A 25,853-nucleotide genomic window follows, 5' to 3' on the forward strand; every position below is an offset into this window, starting at 1 on the left:
CTCTGTACCGAAGTATGATTGGAAGCTTATTATATCTCACAGCAAGCAGACCTGACATAGCATTTAGTGTGGGCATCTGTGCTCGCTTCCAAGCAGATCCTAAAGAGTCCCATCTCAAAGCAGTCAAGAGAGTTATCAGGTATGTTATTGGAACTGTGAATTTTGGCTTGCACTACTCTTTTGACTCTAATGCCGAAATTGCAGGATACTCAGATGCTGACTGGGCAGGTAATGTTGATGACAGAAAAAGTACCTCTGGTGGGTGTTTTTATGTTGGTAACAATATGGTTGCTTGGCATAGCAAGAAACAGAACAGTGTTTCCTTGTCTACTGCTGAAGCAGAGTACATAGCTGCAGGTAGTTGTTGCACACAATTACTTTGGATGAAACAAATGCTGTGTGACTATGGATTGAAACAAGGGATGTTAACTGTTTTCTGTGATAATATGAGTGCCATTAGTATCTCAAAAAACCCAGTTCAACATTCTCGCACAAAACACATTGATATTCGGCACCATTTTATTCGTGATTTGGTTGAAGATAAACTGCTTGCACTTGAATTTGTTTCCACTGATCATCAGCTTGCCGACTTATTTACAAAGCCTCTGGATCAAATACGTTTTGAGAATCTTAGAAGATCCATTGGAGTGTGTGACATGAGTTAGTTCCTAGTCTCACCTTGCACTTGTAGCAACTGTGTGTATGCATGTAGTGTAGTTTTTTTTATTCTTCTTGTACTCATTTAGCTTCGAATTACTTCTCTATCTGCATATTTGTTATTTCTGCCATTAGGATTCCAGGTTTATTTCCATCCTAGTTTAGGATACGTGTTCTGTTGCATTCCTAACATGTGCATTGTCATATATTATCACCTCAAGAGCAACTCATGAACTGAGATTTAGTTACATATCTTGACCTTCTCTTGCAGTGATCTGTTCTTGCTTTTTGAGTGTTTAAAGGTCCAGAATAAAACCCTATTCCTTTCACTTCCTTCTTGTGTTTACGGCAACTGGAGCCTTGCTTTGTCTCTTGCACTTGCACACCTAAGATGTTGAGTGAGGTATGCAGACTGAGTTATCACTATTGTACTGGCACCATTTGTTCTTTAAGGAGACATCCAGTCTACCACCAAATGTAGATGGGACACCTGCCTTGTAAAGCTAGAGTGTTTCAGGTCGAAACGGTGGTGGTCTAGGCAAGTCAGGCTATCTCCAAATGTAGATGGGACACCTGCCTTGTAAAGCTAGTGTGTTTCAGGTCGAAACGGGGATGGTTTGACTTATGATCTTTGTGAAAAAAAAAAAAAAAAAAAAGGGTAGCAACAAACCAAAATGGTATATCAGTTGCTCAAAGCTCCAAGTACCCTCCAAGATCTTGTCTCCATTTATATTTATTAAAAAAAAAATATATATATATATCTATATATTGTGCCTCTTCGTGATACTCTCTCTAAAGCCTCTGATGATCTGGGTTCACTTTTCAGCATAGCACTTTTAGTACCCTAACTCAATTTGGTTTTTGAAATCAATAGTGTTTAATTACTGTGATCTGCTCTCTTTCAAAACTGCGGGTTGATGCTCTTGAGAAGTGCTCATGTTGGTGTTATCTGTGAAAAGCTCTGCTTGATTGCTCTGTGTGTGGTAATAGTCTGTCTCATGCATCATCTCTGCTTGATTCGTCTCATTTGTATTCGCTACAAGTTGCAAGTTACCTGGTTCCTGCTTTCTCAATGCTCCTGTGGTCTTTTGGTTTTCCTCATCTGGTCTGTGTGTTCAGGGGTAATGTGTATGTCGCATCCTAGTTTTCGGATTCCTTTGCACTTTGACTCCTAATTATTTGTTCTTTTGCTTGTGTCTGTGTCTTTTCTTCATATTAGTCCACCAATATAAAATAAAATAAAATAAAATTCAATAAAAAAAAAAAACTTACAAAAAAAATATTGTTTTGTCTTTCCTTGTTCTTGTTAGTCTTCTCGTCTTCTATTTAGTTGCTTTAGGTCTCTTGTTAGTCTCCTCGTTTTCTTCTCCTTCTTTGTTTTCTTGGAACCATTCTTCTTTGTCTACAAGGGTTCTGCATCTTCTTCTTATGGCTCGTACGCGAGGAGGTCGTACTCCTGGTCAAGCTATCCTTCCCTCTACTGTTCGTCCACCGCAAAAGACTGCTTCTTCTTCCACCGCCGTTTGCCATCCGTCATCAACCATTGCGGCCACCGCTGCTCCTCCCTCCCATCCACCGGCGCCGTCATCGTCTGCACCTCCGATGAAACGGTCAGTCTCTCACCCAATAGCCTCCACCGCCAAGAAATCCAAAGGTATGTCTTCTTGTCTTTTGGACTGGGATTCTTCTCGATTCGTCTCCAAGGCTGCTCAGAATATCTTTTCTCGCTATACTTCCCAGCGGAAACTATTTTGTGAGAAAACATTTGATATTGAAAGTCTGGGTAGTTTCTTTCAGCAGTTCTTGGCTAACATGCAGTGGGATATTTTTGTGGAATGCTTGCCTGAGGCAAATGAAAGCATGGTCAGGGAATTTTATGCTAATTTTCCGTCCGATATTGACTCTCGTAATGAAGTATGTGTTCGACAGCAGCGGGTTCCTTTCTGTGCTGAAACCATTCGTCGGGATCTTCAGCTTCCCGAATCTACTGTTACTTATAAAGCTTTCAAGGCCCATGTTGCTACATATAATAAAAATTCCTTGATGGAGAAGCTCTATTGGGATCCGGCATCTGTAAATTTCTCTGATACTTATGCTACCTTGGGTAACCTGTCTCAAATGGGGAAAATATACTATCACTTTGTTCTGAACTTTGTCTGGCCTTCAACTCAAACCAGTCAGCTCTCTGTCCAGGCCGGTGCCTTGGCACATGGTCTTTATGATGGTTCTCTGTCTCACATTCCTCTTCAGCACTATGTGTTCGATAAGATCCACGAAGCTGCTCTGCTTAATCAAGCCAGCACCGCTGCCCGCTTAGTTTTTCCTCGTATGATCACCAAGATTTGTCTTGGTCATGGAGTTCCTGTTTTTGATAATGACGTTATCACTCGTGCCAAAGTGGTGGATCTTCATAGTATTCTTCGGAGTGATGGGCAAAGTTCACATCCTGGCCCATCTATCACTGACGAACTTATCTTCAAAATGGTTGATCAGCGTATTGCCGGTCTTGAGCGGATGTTGCCTCAGTTTGTTCCATGCATCCTTTGTCTTTTCTAGGCAAAAAGGGGGAGACATAATATGTTTTCTTTTTAATCGAATATCTTATGTTCACAGGATTGAAGTTCAACGTTGATATGGTTAGGATAGTGTAGGGACTGTTATCTAGTTGTAATTGGTGTACCATATTGTTTTTGCCTAGGAAATGCCAAAGGGGGAGATTGTTAGTGTCATATTTGTGTAATTGGCATTTCCTAGCTAAACAATCAAGAGTCATATGTATTATAATAGTCCTTAGGGTTTTTTACTTCAACAGTGTCTGAACTCTTCGAGGACTTTTGAAATGATACCTGAACTTTCAAAGTGATCAAAGTGATACCTGGACTCTAATTTTCTTGTCAACGGAATACCTACGTCAGAATTCCGTTACGGCTCCGTTAATTTTATCACGTGAGGCGCACGTGTGGCCCTAAAACAGAGCAAAATGGCTTATTTGCCCTCAATTTGTTTTGTTCGGTCTGACGAAGACTTTTTCCCTCCATAAATAGATGTAGTTGAACCCTCTCTAACCGTTTCCCTCCAAAAATCATTGACCAAGTTGGGCATGACTTGATTCACATAATCTGGGTACCAAATAGCATCAACAAATAAAACAGTACAATCTCCAAGGCAAATCTGGTACTATAAGTGAATGGAAATGAAAAAGAAAAATTGAAAACAACAAGCTTGTAACATAATAGATAGTCATTGCTCTAGAACTGCACAAATTGGTCAACCAAAAAGGACATAGCAAGTTCCCAAAGTTTCACAAAATGGTTGACAAACCAACAGCAATGTCATGTGTTTGTTCATAGCATCATAAGCTTACATACAACCTAAACAAAAACAACACCAAAAACAATGTTTTTCTTCACAACCCTGCCCATTCAGAATCAGTTTGGCCTTGCTGCCTTGCCTTTTTTGCTGCAGGATTTTGGCTGCCTTGTGTTGGAGGATCATGCATAGTTTGTGAACTAGAAGGCCTTGCATCGGCACCTTGGCTGCCATCCATGGTTTTCATCTTCTTCCAACCCTTCCTAGACTTGATGATATTATCATTCAATATGGGCCTCCCCTTTGAAGTTGGAACTTTTGCTGCCTACACAACCATGCCAGATTCAACACAACCTTATTGTCAACACAACCATATCCATATTGAACACAACCAACTGTTGGAACTTGTGAGATTAAGTAAGATGACTAGCAAAAAGGGAATCATGGTTTGGGTTATGGGGTTAATTCATATGTTATTTCATCTAGAGTCACCTCAAAAAGGTAAATTACATTTGCAAGGTAGAACAGAGGTCTGCAAATTCTGAAATTGTGTTTCTGAGCTTTTGATGCAGCTACCTTTTTACTGAAAACTGTACATTTTGGTTGGGTATTTGAAGTTGGTGTCTTCATAAAAGTTGCAGTAGACATCTCAAAGATCATTTTAGAATTGGAATCTCTTGAAAATGATTTTTCTATAATTAGTTATGATTTTGCAAAGTTACAGGTCTGCAAATTCTGAAATTGTGTTTCTGAGCTTTTGATGCAGCTGCCTTTTTACTGAAAACTGTACATTTTGGTTGGGTATTTTAAGTTGGTATCTTCATAAAAGTTGCAGTAGACATCTTAAAGATCATTTCAGAATTGGAATCTCTTGAATACGATTTTTCTAGAATTAGTTATGATTTTGCAAAGTTACAGGTCTGTTGCATTAGCAATTCTGCTGGAAAGGCACCTTGGTTAGTCCCACATGCAAGAAGTTTTAAAGGCTTATACCCTTCATAAGGACACATTCTTCTAAAGACATAAATGGATGACAAGTCTAGGTGTGGGCTTTGGTGGGTTTTTCTATTGGATTTCCCATAGAAATATGCATATATTAAACGTCAAAAGATGGCCTTGGGCCTTGGGGCACTTGGGGTCTATTGATTAAAACTAATTCTATTTTTTGAACATCAGAAACAAGTCAATAAGACAAGTGCTGAACAGAAAATCACAAACCTGCTGCCTTGACCTCTTCTTATTTTGCTTGAGTGCATTGGAACTCCCTTCTCCCTGAAATGAGAAGAGTCTATTAATATCAACTCCATGATGTGTAATGTAACCAGCATAAACAATTGGAATTACTTACTGCTTGTTGTGCTGCTGCTTTCTTTGCCTTTCTAATTGGGCAGCCCAATCTATTATGCCCTTTCTTGAAGCAAACTTGGCATGTCATCTTCGAGTAGGTTCTTGGCATTTTGGTTGTGTTAGGGGCTGGTGGTGGTTGCTTGTTCTCACCTGGCTCCTTAGTTCTCTTCATTTTGGGTCTGCCAGCTTGCTTCTTGTATGGGGGAGGTGCTATTGGGTAATCCACCGGTTCCCAATCATCCTCACCAGCAATAGGATGAATAATTGGATTGTATGACTCCATGTAGCTAGAAGGCAGTAGGTAATCGTCACAAAAGAGAACAGGATCTGCCTTTTTGGTTCTAATGGCACAAATGGCATGCACACAAGGAATGCCACTCAATTGCCACCTCCTACATGTACATGTGTGCATCCTTAAGTCCACTGCATGCTTGCTTCCATGATCTCCCCCTCCAGTAATTTGGAACTCAAACTCCCCTGAATGATAGGCTCTGTAACAACTAGTCCTCTCTGCCACTTTTTCAATAATCTTCTTAATCCTTGGACCAACCATATCCTTCCATCTATGTGCTGCCACTCTTCTATTTGCCATTCTAACCATCAATTCCATCCTTATCTTCTCCAACATGGTTAATATAGGCTTATCCCTTGCTGGAATTAGAGCTGCATTCCATGACTCACACAAATTGTTCAATAGCAAGTCACATTTTGAATCTTCCCTGAAATAGGCTCTACTCCACTGTTCTGGATTCTTGTCCTCAAACCATTTCCAGGCCACATCATCCAATTGTTGCAGCTCCTCCATGTGTTTCTTAAACCAAACCTTTGTGCTTGATCTAGCTGCATCCCACACAAGTTGTTTCAGCCCCTCTCCTGGATGCTTAGCCTTGAAGTTGTTGTACATATGCCTCACACAATGTCTGTGTTCAGCTCCAGGGAACAACTCTCCAATGGCAATCCCCAAACCCTTCTGCTTGTCAGTGATGAATGTGTAGGCTGACTCCCTTTCAATCCTCAAATCCCATTTCAGGTACTCCAGAAACCACCTCCAAGTATCTGTGTTTTCCACCTCAGCAATTGCATAGGCAATGGGGAACATCCCATTGTTTGCATCAACCCCCACTGCACACAACAACTGACCTGGGTGATGACCCTTTATATGGCAGCCATCCAACCCAATGATGGGTCTGCAACCTTCAATCCAGCCTTTCTTGCAGGCAGCCAAACATACATACATCCTATGAAATCTCCTCACCTCCCCCACCATTTCAGTCTTTATTTCCACTGTGGATCCTGGGTTGCTCCTCATCAGCTCCTTCCGGTAACTTGCTAACTTGTTATACTGATCTATATAATGTCCCTCATTCATTCTTTTAGCCTTGATTTTCCCCCTCGAAATTTTCTGAACACTCACATCCAAATTGAACTTCTTCTGGATATGGTTTTGAATCCCTTTCCTAGACCAATCTTCATCCACCAACAAGTCCGCTTGAACCTCCTTGGCTACTCTATTGTAAGTCAGGTGATGACTATGTGTAAGGTGGGAACAATTATGCTTATCATTTAGAGTCTTGATGACAAGTGTGGATGGGCCTAGATCTGCAATGTTGCTTGCATACAACCAAAAAGGGCAGCCAAGTTGACACTTAACCTCAATTTTCTGTTTACTGTTCTTCTGAAACCACAACCCTCTTCTACCCACTAGACCACACTCCCTTATAGCTTCTTTGAGCACCTCATTGTTTGGAAACACATGGCCAAGTACAAACTTAGGGTTCTTCAAATCCACCCTTCTATTCCAACTCTTCAGCTTAATACCTCTCCAAGTAGGCATGGGAAGTGGATTCCCTTCCTCATCTTCCTCTGTTTCAGAACCTTGCAAACTGCCCAGATCTTCCTCTGTATCTCCACCTTCATCACTACATTGTCCTCTAAATCCCATGTCTTCATATTCTTCAACAATTGTGGGATTTGACACAATGGCTTCAAACTCCACATCATCTTCAGAATCTTGTGGATCATAATCACTGTCAATGTAGAAATCTGAACCCTCAGAGCTGGTATCTGTGTCTTCAACTTGCTCATAAACCTTTGAACTACTCTTCCTGGTGTTGTACCTTGGTTCCTTAGTTTGTCTCCCCTTCTTCTTGGAAGCAGGTCTGCCAGAATCAACAGCAACCTTCTTGCCTTTCTCAGCTTCACTCAACTTTTGTTTCTTCCCCCTTTCAGATTCACCAACCTTCTTCCCCTTCTCTGATTCACCAACCTTCTTCCCCTTCCCTACTCCTTTGTTCGGCTTCTTGCCCTTCTCACCTTGGTTCTGCTTCTTGCCCTTCTTCTCTCCGGATTCAGCTTCCTTTGCTTCAGCTTGGCTTGGTTCAACCTGACTTGGTTCACCTTCAACTTGACTTGGTGGTGCTTCAAATTGGCTCAATCTCTCAGCTTCAGCTTCCTTTGCTTCTACTTCAGCTTCCTTTGCTTCAGCTTCCTTTGCTTCAGCCTTACTTGCCTCACCTTCAACTTGGCTTGGTTGTGCTTCAAATTGGCTTGCTTCAGCTTCAGCTTCAGATTCAGCTTCCTTTGCTTCTGCTTTAGCTTCCTTTACTTCAGGTTGGCTTGGTTCAACCTGACTTGCCTCACCTTCAACTTGGCTTAGTTGTGCTTCAAATTGGCTTGCTTCTGCTTTAGGATGGCCTGGTTCAGTTTGGGTTGGTTCTACTGCTTCAACTTCAGTTGGTTCGGATTCTTGTTGTTCTGCAGCAAGCACACAAGGTAGCCGCCTTCCTTCCCACCTCTTTTGCACGGTATGTTTCACTCTAGGTCTTGGTCTTGGAATGTGCTTGTTGTATCCCACCTCAGCTTGCTCCTCAGCCTTATTCCTTTGCCCCTGTCCAATATTGTCATTTCCAGCTTGGGCCACACTTTCAAAAGCAAACAAGTCAGGCACCAAGTCACTAAGACCAGTAAAGGTGCCTTGACTTTGCTGCCTTCCACCCTCAGTAGCTTCCAAGTCTGAGTCTGAGTCCAAATTAATGACCCCATCTGCCCTTACCTTCTGCCTAACCCCTTCTTGCCTTACATTAACATCTCCATCACCAACCACATTAACTCCACTTGAACCACAACCTGACACACCAAGCCTATTTAGCTTACTCCCAGCAATATTTGCTTCCAGTTCCACGTTCCTTTTCTCTGCTGCTGTTAATCTATTCAAAGGATTCTCCCAATTCGGGTCCACTGGCCTCAAATCATCCTCCTCTGCCTCCTTCTTCCTCCTCCTCCCTCCACCAGTAATGAAGACACTAATCTGCCTTGTCTTCAGTGGAATAAGCTTCACCATCTCAAGTGCATCTGCATCGTTTCTAAGTGGCATCCATCCCTCATTGCAGTAAGTCCTAGGCATCTTGTAGTAATATGAAATTGGCTTCTCCCTGTACCCAAGATCCCAAGCAATGTTTCCAAACTCTGTCCATGCAATCTTATCAGGATCTAGGCCATCTAGCCAAATTTTCCCACCATCCTTGTTGAACCTAGCCACTTTGTACTTCTTCGTACCATCAGGCATCTTGTCAAAGTAACCACCATGGTGTATTTCCATGGTGTATAAATCCTCTGGAACTAAAATGAAATTGAAAAAGCACAAGATTAATGCTCAATCTCTCATCAGCACAAGCTTCCCAAAAATTCCAGAAAAAGCAAAACAACTTCAAAATTGCTTCCCAGCACAAGATTATGTTTCCCAGAAATTCCAGAAAAAGCAAAACAAAAACAAAACATATATAATCCAAGTTCATCAAATCGAAATGGGTACCCAATCGAAACAATAAAAACTGTTTCTGCATATTCAAACAAGAAGAATCCAATGCAAAACCAGTAAATGACAAGGAAAATACTACTTATCAATACAAGGACCCATCCCAATCTAGATTTAAATATTCTGCCCCAAATCCCCAAACCCTAAAAAACAATTTGATTTTAATCTAAACCCTAAATGGTAATCTGAGCTAACAAAACGGGATTCTCTGAAAACCATGACCAGGTCCATGTTATTACTGACTTTATCAAAAGAGAGAGGAATGAACACTTACCATCTTCTCTTTTGGGTCCAGATTCTCTAAAGAATCTCCACATCTTCGCCATCGATCACTTTTTGTCGGGAATAAAATTGAATGGAGCCCTTTTCCAATCTAGTTGATTCGCTTTTGTCGACCTTTTTGTTTTGGGAGCAATAGTTTGGGACTGATTTAGGTCTGAGATTTTCTCAAAGTGTGGTTAGTTTAGAGGGAATTGAGTTTTTGATCGACTTTAGGGGGGAATCAGGAGAAAAAGTCTGTTTTGCCCTCACTTTTTTGATCACGTGCGCCTCACGTGCCTCCGGATTACGGAGCCGTAACGGAATTCTGACGTAGGTATTCCGTTGACAAGAAAATTAGAGTCCAGGTATCACTTTGATCACTTTGAAAGTTCAGGTATCATTTCAAAAGTCCTCGAAGAGTTCAGACACTGTTGAAGTAAAAAACCCTAGTCCTTAATTGTGGAACTCAGAAGCTTGGATCACATACAAGACTCGCTACTCAACTCATCTCAGCAACTTCAAATGGTAAGCCTGCATTGATGTGTGTTATGTTACTTTTAGGAGTGAACAAGCTTTTCTATCCTAGATTAGGATAGCATAGTTTTCTGTCTACTAAATTGTTGAGTCGGACGTGCTTCTTAGTATACAAAATGGGCTTGCTATAAAACATTGTTTATTATCCATGCATATTCAGTTTTTAAAAGCCCATGCACAATAGAAACCCTAGCGTTGCTACAGTGTCTCATAAGTATAAATACATGTTTATTGAGCAGTCTAGGGTTACGGCTTCTTTGGAGAGAACATTGAGCTTAAACAGTTTGTTTCGATAATTCTTCATGAGTTGTTCCATGTTTAACTCTTGAAGGATTATCATCATCTTAAATACCTTCTTTCAAAGCCTTGGTTTTATGCTTCCGTGTGTGCTGCATTCATGCATGGTTCGTGCCTTGAGGTGATTGACAACCGAGTCTAGTGTTGTGCCATTTCAAGATTGACGAAGGTAATCAGATCCACTCTCTAGATTCAGTAGCAAAGACAAGATCAAGCTGCCTTTCTAGTAGGGTTCTAGTAAGTAGAGTTTGTGTGAGTTCTTTATGTACTAATCTTTTACTAGTGGATTTTTTACCGGCATAGTGCCCGCAGTTGTTTACCTCTTAGGAGGGTTTTACTGCGTCAACATATCATGTGTTGTTGATCTAGTCTTATACTTGCTTTGTGTTAACTGATAGCCTACTAACAACATCCCATTAGGCTGGGTAATTCTGTTCTTGCAATTTCAATACTGTATAGTGACTGAACCCTATATATTAAAAGGGTTTCTTGACATTGGATGCGTGAAGACTTGAGAGTTTCACAAAATTTGGAATTTAATTAAATTACGTCGAGTTCATGGCTAAAATTTCTTAGACTAACACAAACGAAACGTTCCGAGTGATTTCTGTGCGATCAATTTCCAAGTAATTGTGTGTAGCAACTTCAAACTTGCGAAGCTCTGAGTGAATCTGTGTGGTCACTTTTTCAAAGAAGAAACGGACATTGTGTCTATGGGCTGTGGCAGGTATAGAGAAGGAGCCAAGGCATTCGCATTCAAGTATTAATCTACTCGGCTTTAGTGAAATGAAATTGGGAAGAAAGACACAGGGTGCTTCCTCTCAATTTCAAGGCGTGTCATGGATGAAGATACTTGGATACAGATAGTTTCTTTGGTAACTCTGCCATCAAGTATTAAACTTTAGCAACATATTGTTCCTTTTGTCTTTACGGCTTTACGCCTTCAACATTGTTGACGCTTCACAGTTGTCCCTAAAGAATTCATTAAAAACAATGTGTTCCCACTTCACACAAGTCACGAAAGCAAATATGTGGGTGGGGCAAACTTGTAATTTGATTAGTGGATTCTTTTAATCCTTCTTTTCTTCACCACATGAAGGTTCCCTATAAATAGTAATGTTATTGCTTTGCTCATCTGCAAGTCTCCTGGCAAGTCAATGGGGCTCCAACACAGAAGTTTCCATCCAATAAAAGTAAGAGATAACTGAATGGTTTTGAGTGTTCAACTTTATTGGTTTCTTGTGTTCCAATTTCCAAAGCTAAAAATCTAGTTTCCAGAGTTTCAAGTACCCAAAATACTCTGTTTGTGTTTGATTTTGCTGTAATTAATGGTTGGTGGATGTGATGTTTTTGGTGGGGCTGCTGGAGGATTGCTGTTCAATGTTCTCTATGATGTGCTTAAGGAGCTCATCAGCAAGTCTATGATATATAGACCTCTCCTCCAAAACATTCTATCTGCGCTAGACTCATATGGACCACTGATCAAGCAGATAGAAGCAAGCAATGAGGAACTGGGTCTTCCACAGGAGGAAGTAGCAAATTTCAAAGCACATATGGAGAATGGCATAGAGATAGTCCGGAAGTGCTCTAAGGTTCGCAAGTGGAACATCTATAAGAAGTACAAGTACGCCAACAAACTTCTTGGATGGGAAAGTGCTCTTGTAAGACAGTTGAATCTACTGAAGGCGCAAGGAGTAAGAGATGGGAAGCAGACCTTGGTTTCGGTAAAGACAATAGAGAGGGTGGTCACTGGGATTGAAACGAGTAGTATCTTTTTAGAGGCAGAGGTTGAGCATATTGCAACAACCAGTAGGCATATGGAGAAGACGCTCAGCGGAGTTGAAATGAGAAGTGGCGATATAGTGGAGGGGATGTGCCGAATTGAAGACCGAATTGAAACAAGCAGTTGCATTGTGGAGGCAGGGTTCAAGCGAATTGAAGACCGACTTGATACACGAAATGGAGCTAAAGTTGGAGCTTGGTCTGTTGTGCCTGAACTTGCACAGTTTACGGTTGGATTGGATGAGCCTTTGAAGGAATTGAAGATGAAATTTTTTAAGGATGGAGTCTCGATGCTTGTGGTCACTGCTCCCGGAGGATGTGGGAAAACTACATTGGCAACAAAGTTTTGTCAAGATGAGCAAGTCAAAGGTATCATGTCTATGCTTGTGACTTGTGATATGTTTCATTCAGAAAATTGCTTCCTAGTTTCGTTTCCTACTCCTTGAATTTACTTAGAGCTGCAATTGTGTTTATGTTTTTGTTTGTAGGATTATAGACCAAAATTAAGATGACATCTGACCGACTAATTACTTGTACTTTTTTGTATAGGTAAATTCAAGAATAATATCTTCTTTGTCACTGTATCAAACACACCAAACCTGAGCCTTATTGTGCAAGAGCTATACCAACGCAAGGGTTCCCAGGTGCCTGTATTCCAAGATGAACTAACTGCAGTCAAGTGGCTGCAAACATTTCTGAAGGAAGAAGGACAACACCCTTTACTATTGGTCTTGGATGATATTTGGTCTGGATCAGAATCCCTACTAGACAAGTTTCAGTTCGAGATGCCAGATTACAAGATTTTGGTCACATCAAGATCTGAATTTCCTAGATTTGGTTCCTCGTATCATTTACGATCATTGGATTATGACAATGCCATGAAACTTTTTCATCATTCAGCATCCTTGGGAGATAAAAGCTCACATATTCCAGCATACCTCTCGAGACAGGTAATTTCTTAACTGCAATGAACCATATATATTTGTATTTGATATTTTCTCTTCATAACTACAAGTTACAAAAAGGTGGCAAGGACATTAAATTTACTTTTCCTACTGAGGATGAGTGTAAACACATCTGTTCTTATTATACAGCACCTGCTAGTAATTAAACAGATAAGCTTGCTTTACTTACAGACAAAACACTAAGCCAGGGTAGAAAACAGTAAATATTTATTTAATCAATTTTTTGTGTTCATGAAAATATTGAGATGATTTAGTCTGCAACTCAAATAGTAAACGATTTGCAATTGCAGATAGTAGAGGGCTGTAAGGGATTTCCACTTGCAATTACGGTGGCAGGAGGATCACTTTGCGGACAAAGTATAGAGATCTGGCAAGAAAGACTAATTGAATGGTCCAAAGGGTCTTCTATTCTTGATTCTGAGACCGAATTGCTTCTTCGCCTCCAAAGCAGCTTAGTTGTCTCGGATAAAGAAACGGCTATCATCAGGGAGTGTTTCTTGGACCTTGGTTCATTTCCTGAAGATCAAAGAATCCCAGTTGCTGCCCTCATTGATATGTGGACAGAGTCGTATGATCAGCTAGATGAAGATACTTTGTGTGTTGCATACCTCCACAGGCTCACCAACCGAAGTCTGGCTAATCTTGTAGTCACACGGTATGCTAGCTTCATGTTTCCTGATTTTTTTCTATAAATTTTTCCTTTATATTCATGACTAGATGCTACTCATAACTTGCTATTTAATACAATATATTTTGAGCAATCTCTACTTCTGATCATCTTAATTTTGACTAAATAACAGGAAGGATCAGAGGCAGGGGGATGGATACTACAGTGAACATTTTGTTACCCAGCATGATCTACTTAGAGAGTTAGCTATCTATGAGACAAGACAATCAGACCCAGGACATAGAGAAAGACTGATTATAAACATAACTGGAGACAATATTCCAAAATGGTGGAGTGAAAAGAAGTATAAATCCATGAAAGCTCGCCTATTATCCATCTCAACTGGTAATCCCATCTCTCTTGATAACAATTACGTAGAAATGCACATACGAACATGTATGCACATATGTGCTTATTCAGATACAGACTAAGACTTGAATAGTACTGTTACATATTAGTCCCTACTCACACCAAATGATTTTTTGTTTGCAGATGGAAATTTCTCATCAAAATGGCACCACATGGAACTACCAGAAGCTGAGGTTCTAGTCTTGAATTTTCAGACGAAGAACTACGCCTTACCCAAATTTGTGGACACTATGCATAAATTGAAGGTACTTATTGTCACAAACTATGGTTTCTCGCCTGCTGAACTAAGTAATATCCCACTACTCGCTTTGTTATCTCATCTAAAGAGAATTAGATTGGAGCGTGTCTCAATACCTTCGATAACCAAGAACCCCATACAATTGGTGGGTCTGAAGAAGATATCTCTATTCATGTGTACCATTGGAAAAGCTTTCAGCGACGGATCCATCCAGATTTCATACGCATTTCCAAATCTAGAGGAAATTAGCATTGACTATTGTAATGATTTGGTGGAAATGCCTGCCGACCTCTGTGATCTTATTCATCTAAGGAAGCTCAGTGTCACCAACTCACATAAGCTTCTTGCCTTGCCTGAAGAGATTGGGAAACTGGAAAAGTTGGAACTACTGAGACTAAGGTCATGCACAGACTTGGCACAGTTGCCAGGCTCGAGCAGGAACCTAAAGAAGTTGATCTTTCTTGACATTTCTTATTGCTTCAGCATCAAGGAGTTGCCTGATATTGGTGAAATGAGCAGCTTAAGAAAGCTCAACATGAGAGAATGCTCAAGATTGCAAGAAGTGCCTGTATCGGTTTTGGATCTTGAGCATTTGGAGGAAGTGATATGTGATGATGAGACAAGAAATTTATGGGAACCATTCTTACCTCTCGCAAACACAAAAATAGTGGTGGAAAAAGAAAATATCAACCTAAATTGGCTCCATAAGCTTCAATCTTGAGAGTTGTCTTTTCCTAAACAATTTCGGAGATCTGTACGTATGATTCGTGTTTCATGGTTTCCTTTCCTCTCATTTCCTTCTTCTTTTTAGATTTGTTTTCCTGCTTTGTAAATAGCATGAGATATTGCATAGTAAAAAAATGTACATGATGTATTAGGCAACTTTCTTTGAGACATTCTATGACCTCAGTTCCCAGTTGTAAATTCTCAGGAAGATTTAATCTTGGCAGTTCAGTTTAATATGATGAGAGATTTCCTAGATGTTCTATAATATCTATTTATCTCGGCATGATCACATCACTTTGTAGACCTGATTTTACTTAGATCAATATGCGAGTGTTCTTTTAGTTGCTAATGTTATTAGCATTACATCACATCAGTAGTGTGTCCTCTCTGACTGTATTTGGTAGGTGGGCTTGTCCTCACCATGGAAGCTTCTGAATGTGATGAGTTAAGCTTTCCCTTGTTAAGGTAAAGTCTTCTTTAGACCCATAGGAAAAAGAAAAGGAAAAAAAAAACTGAAAGTCTCCTATAGTCTATTACTCTATTCAGTCTCTCCGCGTATGCTTTGCTTTAGCTCCAAGTCACCTGTCGGCAAGTCAATATTTAAAGTCTCCTGAAGTTTCGATTGAGTTTCCTGCTGAATATATAATACCAAAGACCAAATAGGCAGAGTCTCGCAAACAATATTTAGTTCATTTCTTATTGGAGAAGAATGGACAGTATTCTTGCTTGTCTTGAATGATCACCAACAAAGAAGAGAGAATCTAGTTTCGTATTGCTTGCTTTTGGGTCATGTTATTGGTTCTAAATGACATTCATGTTATTGGATTCCCAATTTTAGTGGTCTAATTTTTCTTGTTGTTCTAATCATAATCTGCTCTCTTGTCTCAAGATTCCTGACTCTTCCTACCAAAATGAATCCAGTCAATAAACTATTCGACGAGCTGTATGCTGGTGTTAAAGAGCTGATAAAAAAGAATATCATATTTGATCCCACACTCAAAGCCATCAAATCCAAGCTAGACTCTCTAAAACCAGTGATCCCAAAGATAGCAGAATGCAATGACGCACTGGATATCCCAAAGGAGGAACTAGAAGGTCTAGAAGAAGTAATGAAGGATGGCATGGAGCTTGTTCTCAAGTGCTCAAAGATCCACCCTGGAAACTACTACAAACGGTACAAATATGCCAACAAACTCCTTGAATGGGATGAATCTCTCCAAGGAGTGTTGAGTATGCTGAATGTGCAGAGCAACAGGGATGTCAAGACAATCGCAGTTGCGGTAGGACATATAGAGGCTGAAGTGGGGAATGTGAAGACAGAAGTAGGGAGTATAAAGGCGGTGATCAACGAAGTGAAAGAGAGTTTTATGATACAGAATCACTCTGCAGTGGTACCTAAAGCTTGGTGTGCATTACCTGAACTTCCAGAGTTTCCTGTTGGAATTGATGAGCCTTTGAGTGAACTGAAGATGAAGCTTCTTAAGAATGGGGTGTCGAGGCTGGTGCTGACTGCTCCTGGAGGATGTGGCAAGACTACTTTAGCAACCAAATTCTGTCAAGATAAGCAAGTCAAAGGTATGTGATATAGATCATGATATCTTATAGCTTTTGAACTGTTGTTGCTTTGTAGAAATATATTTGGCTCTTGTGATTTGTAGGACTTATAACCAATCATTTGTTCTAACTCAATGGTTGGAATATATGTTTTTCTTTTTGTACAAGAAGAGATAATTTGAATATCATCTCATGACAACTTTCTCATATTTTTATAGATAAATTCAAGGAAAATATCTTCTTCATTACCATCTCAAAGAGACCAAACTTGGACCTTGTTGTTCAAGAACTGCGTCAATCAAGTATGGGTTCCCAGGTTCCCACTTTTGAAAGTGAAGTAATTGCAGTTAGGTGGCTGCAAGAGTTTCTGAAGGGAACAGGAGAGAATCCTTTGTTGTTGGTCCTCGATGATGTTTGGCCTGGATCAGAATCTCTCCTTCAAAAGTTTGATGAATTGAAAATGCCAAATTACAAAATTTTGGTGACATCAAGATATGAGTTCCCAGGATTCGGTTCACCACATATACTAGAACCACTGAATTATGTAGATGCAATGGCCCTTTTCCACGATTCAGCTTCCCTAGGAGATAAGAGCTCTTATGTTCCAAAAGATCTTCCAAGAAAGGTGAGAAATGCAGAAATTATATTCTTATTTATGCCTCACAAGATTTAGGGGAGGAAGACATTATGTTGTGCTTTTACAAAAAATCTGAATACACACACCAATGATCAAGCACATTATGATTTCACGAATACCACCAAGTGATTTTACATATATGATTGTTACTAATGAGAAGTACATAGTTATTATAAACATTTTCTTCATGAAACCACTGAGATGTTCTTGGCAAATTTGAATTTTTGGTCTGCAATCCAATTAGTAACTTGACTTCATTTGGGACAATTTAATTGCAGATAGTAGAGTGTTGTAAAGGATTTCCACTTGCCATTACAGTGGTTGGAAGATCACTTTGTGAGAAACCTACAGAGTTCTGGCTTAAAAGAGTAAGGGCACTGTCTAAAGGTGCTTCTGTTCTTGATTCTTCAACTGACCTGCTCATATGCCTTCAAAGTAGCTTACATGCTTTGGATGAAGAAGATACCATCCTGAAGGATTGTTTCTTGGACCTGGGCTCATTTCCTGAAGGCAAGAGAATCCCTGCTTCTGCTCTAATTGATATATGGGCAGAGTTATATGAGTTAAATGAAGATTTCCTGTCCATTTCAAATCTCCAAGAGCTTGCCACTCGAAGTCTAGTTAATCTTATAGTTACGAGGTACGATAGTAGACTCAAATTTTTCTATGTTCATGAATAGAAGCTAGCTCTAAGAAATCTAATTTTGATGGATCATTACCAGGAAGGAGAGGATGGAGGTGGATGGGTACTACAGTGAACACTTTGTCACCCAGCATGATTTGCTTAGACAGCTCGCCATCTATGAAACGAAACTAGATCCAAACAAAAGAAGATTGATTATAGACAAATGGGGAGACAATCTACCCAAGTGCTTGACTGAACAGAGGCATCAACCCATCAAGACTCGACTATTATCAATCTCCTCTGGTTCTCCCAAATCCTTCCTCTTTAAAATACCTATAAAGGCATGCCCATAATCACACACCAACACAAGCACAAGTACATAGCGCTCACACAAAGAATTGAGTATAGTATTTTCACATTCAATTCTTCCACTGACATCATATAGCACATTGTTTGCAGATGGAGTGTTCTCAACAACTTTGAACAACATTCAACTATCAGAGGTTGAGGTTCTAGTTTTAAACTTCAGCACAGACATCTATGCTTTACCTGAATTTGTGGCGGAAATGGAAAACTTGAAGGTTCTAATAGTCACAAATCATGGTTCCTTACCAGCCAAATTGAGTAATTTTCAACTACTGGATTCTTTACCAAATCTGAAGAGAATCAGACTAGAGCGAATTTCAATTCCTTCCATAGCCAAGAATCCTGTAAACGTGAAGAGTCTAAAGAAGATATCCTTATTCATGTGTAGCATTGGTCAAGTTTTCAGCAACTCTTCCTTCCGAATTTCGTATGCATTTCCAAATCTAGAGGAATTGAACATTGACTATTGCAGTGACTTGGTGGAATTGCCTGTTGATCTCTGTGATCTGATTGAGCTAAGGAAGCTCAGTATCACCCACTGTCATAGCTTATCTGCCTTGCCTGATGAGATTGGGAAGCTGATCAAATTGGAAGTCTTGAGGCTAAAGTCTTGTACTGACTTAAAAACATTTCCGGCCTCAATTAAGGACCTTGAAAAGTTAAACTTTCTCGACATATCTGATTGTTTCAGCATTAAGGAGTTGCCTGACAACATTGGTGAAATAAGCACTTTGGAAAAGATCAATATGAGACAGTGCTCTAGAGTGCAAGATCTACCTCTATCAGTTATGGATCTTAAGAAACTGAAGGAGGTGATATGTGATGAGGAGAAAGAAGAATCATGGGCACTTTTCGGGCTGGACATACAAATAAGGGTACTCAAAGAAGAGTTCAACTTGAATTGGCTGCTAAAGCTTCAATATTGAGAACTGTCTCCCTCTCATATGTTGAAGCAATGTCTTGTGTGATTGTTTGTTTCATTTTTCATTTCCTCCTTTTTCTTCTCTTGTTGGATCTTTCTTCTGTTTTTGTAATAGAATATATGTATTGTTCTCGAAAAACTTATGCATTCATATGATGTGCTTCCGACTTTGTTGAAGAATGATCAAAACTCAAATCATTTTGGGTATTCTATAATTGCACCGTAGATGGTCAGCTTGTTGCATATCAAACAGATCTCAGTCATTATATTGCATACAAATCCCTCCCTAGTAACATGATTGTTAATAGCTTAGCCAAACTCAAAATCTTCACATTAAGCAAGCTTCGTTTTCTTTGACTATCTTCAACCTCAGCCATGACGGTACATCCTGACTTCCTGATGAACATACGACAAGGACTCTGCCCTCTGTTATTCTTCTCCACGAACCCCATACAACCAAAAGAGATCATATCCTCAAAACTTGCTGCAAAACGCGGTAGAAAGAATAACCTACTAATTCAGTTACTCTTGGAATGCACGTATCCTTCGGATTTCTTTTGTTTTTCTATTTTGTTTTGAATATTTTTTTATAGGGGAATTTGATTCTATGCCCAAATTGACACACCTCTTTTAGAATAAACCCAATCATAAGAGTGTTTTAATATACACCCAAATCAATTAATTTTTTTTATGCAAAATAAAAAAACCTATTAAATAGAATAAATAATAAAACCCAATGTTGTTAAAAATTACTAAAGCTGCCACTATCAAATTCCCCATTCACCTATTAAATAGGATTGATAATAAAATCTAGATTTGTTGCCGATGGAAGTCGATCATGAAACGGCTGCCCATAGACGTCGCCCAAAATTATTCAACCCTTGATTTCAGCAATTGAAAATTCTCCTCTGGGTTGGAGGTTACGTAATCTCCATATTGAAGAGTCTAATCTGTACATTCAAAGCCGGTGTCAATATCTCTACAAGCTTGTGATATAAATGGATTGCACAATCAGAGGTTGGTGGGTTGCTTGTGTTCGACAGCATATCCGATTGGTACGGTTGATGAGTATTGTGGTTGCTACCTATTCAAAAGGTATGTGTGCTCCTGACGAAGAGGTATTTGTTTTGTGATGGTTCTAGGTTTTTGCTATTGAGTAGGTATGATAGACTATACAAGTTCTTGATTGCAGGTTTTTGTTTCATCTTCTTGTTTCTCAATAGATACTACAAGTTAATTTTGATGGCTAAAGAGTACATTACCTGGAATTTAGGTGCGACCTTCTCAAGTTTGGACGTGTTATGACCGACGAGTTAAGGGCAGATATTACTGAAGTGAAGCTTGATCTGATAGAGTCCACACCGTTCAAGGATTTGTTTAGAGCTTTTTATAAGTGGCAAATAATAGACTCTGCTTGTAGGAAGTCTAATAGTGACATCATTTCTCTTTTAAAATGCTTTGACAAGGAAAAAAACTCGTTTCAGTTTGGGGAAATTACTGGTACCATATCTGTAGGTGACATTCCAGAACTGTTTGGTTTGAATATTGAAGGTCGTGAGATCAACCTTAACCAGAAGAAGAGAAAAGGGGATTCTGACTTCATTAAAAGACGATTCCCTGGAGTGAAAAGGTTGTCCAAGGTGATCCTGGAGCAACTAATCAAAGATGTATCTAACACTATTACGCTTGGCATTTTTGAAAGATAAGGGTAAATCAATTATTAAGAGCAAGATGATATGGAAACATGTGAAAAGAGAAGGGCAAGTGAGTCTATTTACGTTCAATGTATCAAACAAAGACAGAGACTTGCTTACCTGGTTGGGAAGGAATAATGTTCATCATTTCCCTATTATTTCAAGCAAGGAATGTCCTAAACAAGATCCTTCCAGGTAATTATCTTGTTCCTTACTATCAGCACTCCTAATATGTGTGTGTATGAGCTTATTCATTTGTTTTCTAATGTACAGTGTGGACAGCGGGATTGCTGTGACGTACATTATCAAGTGATTATCGGAAGGTCTTGAATTAGAGTCTACCTTTAAAAAAGGTGCCATGACTCAGCAGAGAGCACATGTTTTGGGAAGGTTCTTAAGTGACAACAATGACGGTTAGGCTCATCTTTGTGTAAGGAGTTTGGGAGGGACAAGAATGCCATTTGGAAGGTCTTTCATCAGTTTTTATGTCTTTTCTGGAATGTTAATGATTGTGGATGCTTAAAGTGATCTTATATGTATTTTTTGCAATGTTTGAGAATTTGTATGATTAAAGTGTGTTTCTTAAAACACGATGGATCGTGTGGAAATCATTTTATTTCTGAATAAATTTTTTTTATGCACAATTAAACAGGGTTAATGGGGTGAATAGAGTTGTCTTTACGTTGGAGGCAATATTATGGGAAAGTCTGGTAGATTGTGATTTTCCCTGGGCATAAGGGGGGAGGGTCGTGAAGTAGTTTCATATAGTATAGGTAGCAGAATGCATTTCCTGAAACCGGAGTTATAGGTGCATAAGGCATTCGCTGGACGATTTACGTACAAATTGTGAACTTTCTGGATAATAGGTACCTAAATTAGTTGCGTATATTAAAACCCACTAGATGTTAAACACCTGAATGGTAGGCAAATTTATTCAATATTACCTAGGGTTTATGCTACCAAAGTTAGTCAATATATGTAACACCTGAATAGTAGACAAAATTATGCAATTTTACCCACGGTTTATTGTACCTAAGTTATTCCCTGATTGATAGACACAAAATGTAAACTCATAAATGATAGGTATATCTAAATCACTTGCGAATGTGAAAACTCATACGATATTTGACACCTGCACGATAGGAAAAAGTACACAATTCTACCTATGGTTCATCTAGAGATACCCAAAGTAGCAAGTGAACGAACTGTGTATTGAGTGGTGACGTGTGAGAGTATTTCATAAAACTTAACTAATGGAATACAACAACACAACTAAAACACATAACTTCCATAGTAATAGCTGAAATTTCATACGAGACAAAATACAAAAGGATGTTTAATCACTACATGATAGGAATACCTCCACAAAAGGATGTTTAATGAGATTGAGAAATCTACGAAATCTAATAGGAATATCTACACAACCACATCTACTTTAAAATAGCAAATATAAAGATCAAATCTGAAAGGAAGAGATATACAATAATTAAGGCAATTAATCTTTTTAAATAAGGAATATCTCCACAAACATATCTCCTAAAATATGGCATCAGTTACATACAATAATTAAGGAATTAATCACGTTGACATATTTAATAATAGGATTATCTACACAAACATATCTACTAAAAAATGGCAAATATATAGGTCAAATCAGAAAGGAAGAGATATACAATAATTAAGGCAATTAATCGTTTTTAAATCAGGAAAAATAAATTGATGGTACGGTATTAAATTCTAATTTGTGTTTATAACTGATACCATATTCAAATTCAAAAAAAAAAACCTATATTTGAGGAATATTTTCCTTCTTCGAAGAGAAGGGTAAAATAGTCAAACTAAAAAAACGAGAAAAAAACTTAATTATAGACTTAAAACCTATACGGTAGGTTTAATTATATGAATGGGTGTAGATTAAAAGAAAACATAGGATTGAGTTTCTCTTAAAAGGAGCTTCATTTTTTGGGTTTTTTTTCTAATTTTCTCTTTTTTGTACCACTCTGAAGAACAATTCTGATGTAAAGATCAATACTTGAAATGCCCATATAGGATTTACCTGGACTAATTAATCGAGATTTGAGAAGCATTAATTTGACCCAGTACAGCCCACAGTTTATATATATATATATGTTTAAGGAAAATATGATTTGCAAAGAGATTGATGAGAGAATTGTGTGTGTTCTATTATTGATAATAGGAGCCCTTTATATAGGGATTTACAAAGTACATAATCTTGTCATACAAGGAAATAGAATCCGAATATAATTAGGAAATCTAGAACTTTCTCTCCTATTACAACTCTAGCACTAAACCCTAGTTTGAAGAGGCACACTCAATGTCGATATCCTTCAACACTCCCCCTTGTGCCGCTCAAACTTGGTGATGAAGCTTTGATCGTTGCCTCGTTAAAAACCTTGTCAGGTAACAAAAACCCTGTGGGACAAAAATAACTCTGGTCGAAGGACAAAAAGAGCACAACACGTCCTTCACTCTTCGAGATCGATCATGTAGACATCATTCCTCCCCCTGATGTCGACATCTCCCCCTGATTGCTACAATCGTGGGAGTTCGGATAATTTTCTCAATCCGAGGCTCTTCACATGTTTCTCGAAGGTGGATTTAGGTAACGACCTAGTGAATAAGTCCGCTACATTATCCTATGATCGGATTTGATTCACTTCAATCTTTAGAAGTGATTAATGTTGTTGCTGATTGTAAAAGAACTTAGGCGATATCATTTGCTCAATTCATAAATGCATGTAGGTTCATCTGTGGTAGACTTCAAACCACAAGCTCCTCGAATGTGTCTAATTACAGACCTTAGCTATATGCATTCACGCACAACTTTATGTAGAGCAATAATCTCTACATGATTTGAGGTAGGGGTCATCATGGGCAGGGCTAGGGCCAGCCCTACCCTAAATTTTAGGGCTTAGGGTCGGGCCGGGCCGGGCCTAGTCAAAGTCAACAAAATTTAGGGCCGGGTAGGGTCGGGCCGGGGCTTAAATATGTTAACCCTTACCCACCAGAAAAGCCCAATTCGCTAGGGCCGGCCTTCCGAATAGGGCCGAAATGGGCCGAAAAGGGCCTTATTTTGTATAACCAAAAAAAAAAAAATACATTATTTTTTTTTCCTCAAAATGTAGCTCAATGATTATATAGGTAATACAAGACTCATTGTTTTTTGTTGATCATATTTAATACACACACACACACACACACACACACACATATATATATAGAAATTAACTTATAACATTTATTAATTTAGTTAAGGTGGTTATATTCAATTAACTATCTCTCTAAATCTATCAATATTAATTGTTGTGTAATAAGGAAAATAATAGTTAAAGAAAACAAAGCCTATGTAATAGAAAATAATAAAAATAATATATAAATTTTAGGGTTGGGCCGGGTAGGGCTTTTAGGGCCGAGCCGTAGGGTAGGGCCGGGCTTCATTTGCATGACCCTTACCCTACCCTATTTGAGAAAGGGTAGGGTCGAGCCCCCCTAATCTAAGGGCCGAGTCGGGCGGGTTTAGGGCGGGCTTAGGGTCAAAGGGCTAAATGATGAGGCCTAATTTGAGGAAGTAGCAACAAGGGTCTATTTTGTAGACCTCCAAGATATCGCGGTGCTTCCCATGGTAAAGACATAACCGGTCTAGGAACGACATTTGTGAGGGTCAAAGAGATACCCTACATCAGCAAAATCCATCAAAACATCATCATTGTTTTGATGTAAGGGAGGAGGATGGGTGGCCAGCGGTTTTTGCCGATCACAGCGTCTTGGACGGTGCCACTTGGGCTAATGAGATCCGTTCTCATTCTTCCGTCATTCTTTTCTCTCTGCAGGGATAGAACAAGCCCATATCTATCGTACATTTTAAGTAACAAAATATTGTCTTTATACCAGTCCAATGGCGTTGCGTTGGCGCAGGGCTACATCTAGCCAACAAGTTCGTAACAAATGAGGTGTCCGGTCTTGTATTGTGTTAAGTACAATAATGCGTCTATTGCACTTAGGTAAGACACTTCTGCTAATTAACACGTCTTCGTCATCATCCCTGGGACGAAACGTATCCCTCTTAGGGTCAAGACTACAGACGACCATGGGAGTGCATCTTTGACTTTATCAAAATGCAAAGCATTTATTGACATGGTATACAAGGTCTAAATCTAGACAAAACCGTGTTCTCCCAAGGTCCTTCATCTCAAACTCGGATTTCAGGTGTTCAGCGGATTCCCTTAATTCTCAAGGGTTCCAATTATGTTTATCAACATAAACCGTGACAATTGCAAATCCATAACTTGTCATGAAAACGCAAGGGCATAGTTCATCATATCCCTTCCCAATCAAGTAGTCACTTTAGTGAGCGTTTCACCCTCATTGCAAACGCGCTCCTTGGTCAAGAGCCACTTGATTTGGGTAAATGAAGTACACAAGACCCTTCATTATATTATGTATCTAGATCCCCATTGTGATGACCCGAGAGAGGGGTCCCACAGCGCCGCGACCCCGAGCTAATGAGAAACTGACATGTCACAAATGACATCCCGATAACTCATCAGCCCGAAATCGCAAGGCCTTTTGGGTTTAGACTGTTGGTTTACAAAACACTTTCTTGGACAAATCATTCTAGCAACCGAACAACATATTTTCGAAAACGGAATTTAAAGTGGGCTAAAGGATTTGGGCTTACAATAGGAGCCCAATTTGGAAAATAACAAATCCCTAAGTAAATACAAGTATGAGAGACGCGCCCCAGGGTTACGAGTCTCCCGAAATTTTGTAAATAAGCGAGTGTAAAACAAATAAATTAATAAAAAGTAAATAAATAAGTTACTCGGTTGGGGAGTCGGTGCAGCGCCAAGTTGGCCTGGAAAAAAGGGGGAGTTCAGGTAGACCACCTGAGGGTCTGTGCTGGTGTTGCCATGCGTGGGGCCAGCGGGACTTCCCAACGTGGGGTTCGGGGGCATGAAGATGCCGGCGAGGCCTGTGGTGGCCATCATTGCCACCACTCCGCTAGCCAACCTACCTCTGCTGGCTACACTCCGCTAGCCAAAACCCCCGCTGGCCATCCTCCGCTAGC

General features: G+C 39.5%; 2 protein-coding genes across 2 annotated transcripts; both read left to right on the forward strand.

Annotated features, from left to right (window-relative positions):
* The first annotated feature begins 11,350 nt into the window (after positions 1 to 11,350).
* LOC133720091 (probable disease resistance protein At5g66910) lies at positions 11,351 to 15,221 on the forward strand. The gene is made up of 5 exons (XM_062146280.1): positions 11,351 to 12,370; positions 12,551 to 12,951; positions 13,257 to 13,621; positions 13,767 to 13,978; positions 14,126 to 15,221. Exons 1-5 carry the CDS (start codon positions 11,548 to 11,550, stop codon positions 14,959 to 14,961), a joined length of 2,637 nt encoding a protein of 878 aa, XP_062002264.1. The 5' UTR covers positions 11,351 to 11,547; the 3' UTR covers positions 14,962 to 15,221.
* Positions 15,222 to 15,650: 429 nt separating this feature from the next.
* LOC133727339 (probable disease resistance protein At5g66900) lies at positions 15,651 to 19,208 on the forward strand. The gene is made up of 5 exons (XM_062154928.1): positions 15,651 to 16,541; positions 16,739 to 17,145; positions 17,436 to 17,797; positions 17,880 to 18,085; positions 18,242 to 19,208. Exons 1-5 carry the CDS (start codon positions 15,878 to 15,880, stop codon positions 19,072 to 19,074), a joined length of 2,472 nt encoding a protein of 823 aa, XP_062010912.1. The 5' UTR covers positions 15,651 to 15,877; the 3' UTR covers positions 19,075 to 19,208.
* The last annotated feature ends 6,645 nt before the right edge of the window (positions 19,209 to 25,853 follow it).

Source organism: Rosa rugosa, chromosome 1 (assembly GCF_958449725.1).
Source record: "Rosa rugosa chromosome 1, drRosRugo1.1, whole genome shotgun sequence".
NCBI lineage: Eukaryota > Viridiplantae > Streptophyta > Magnoliopsida > Rosales > Rosaceae > Rosa > Rosa rugosa.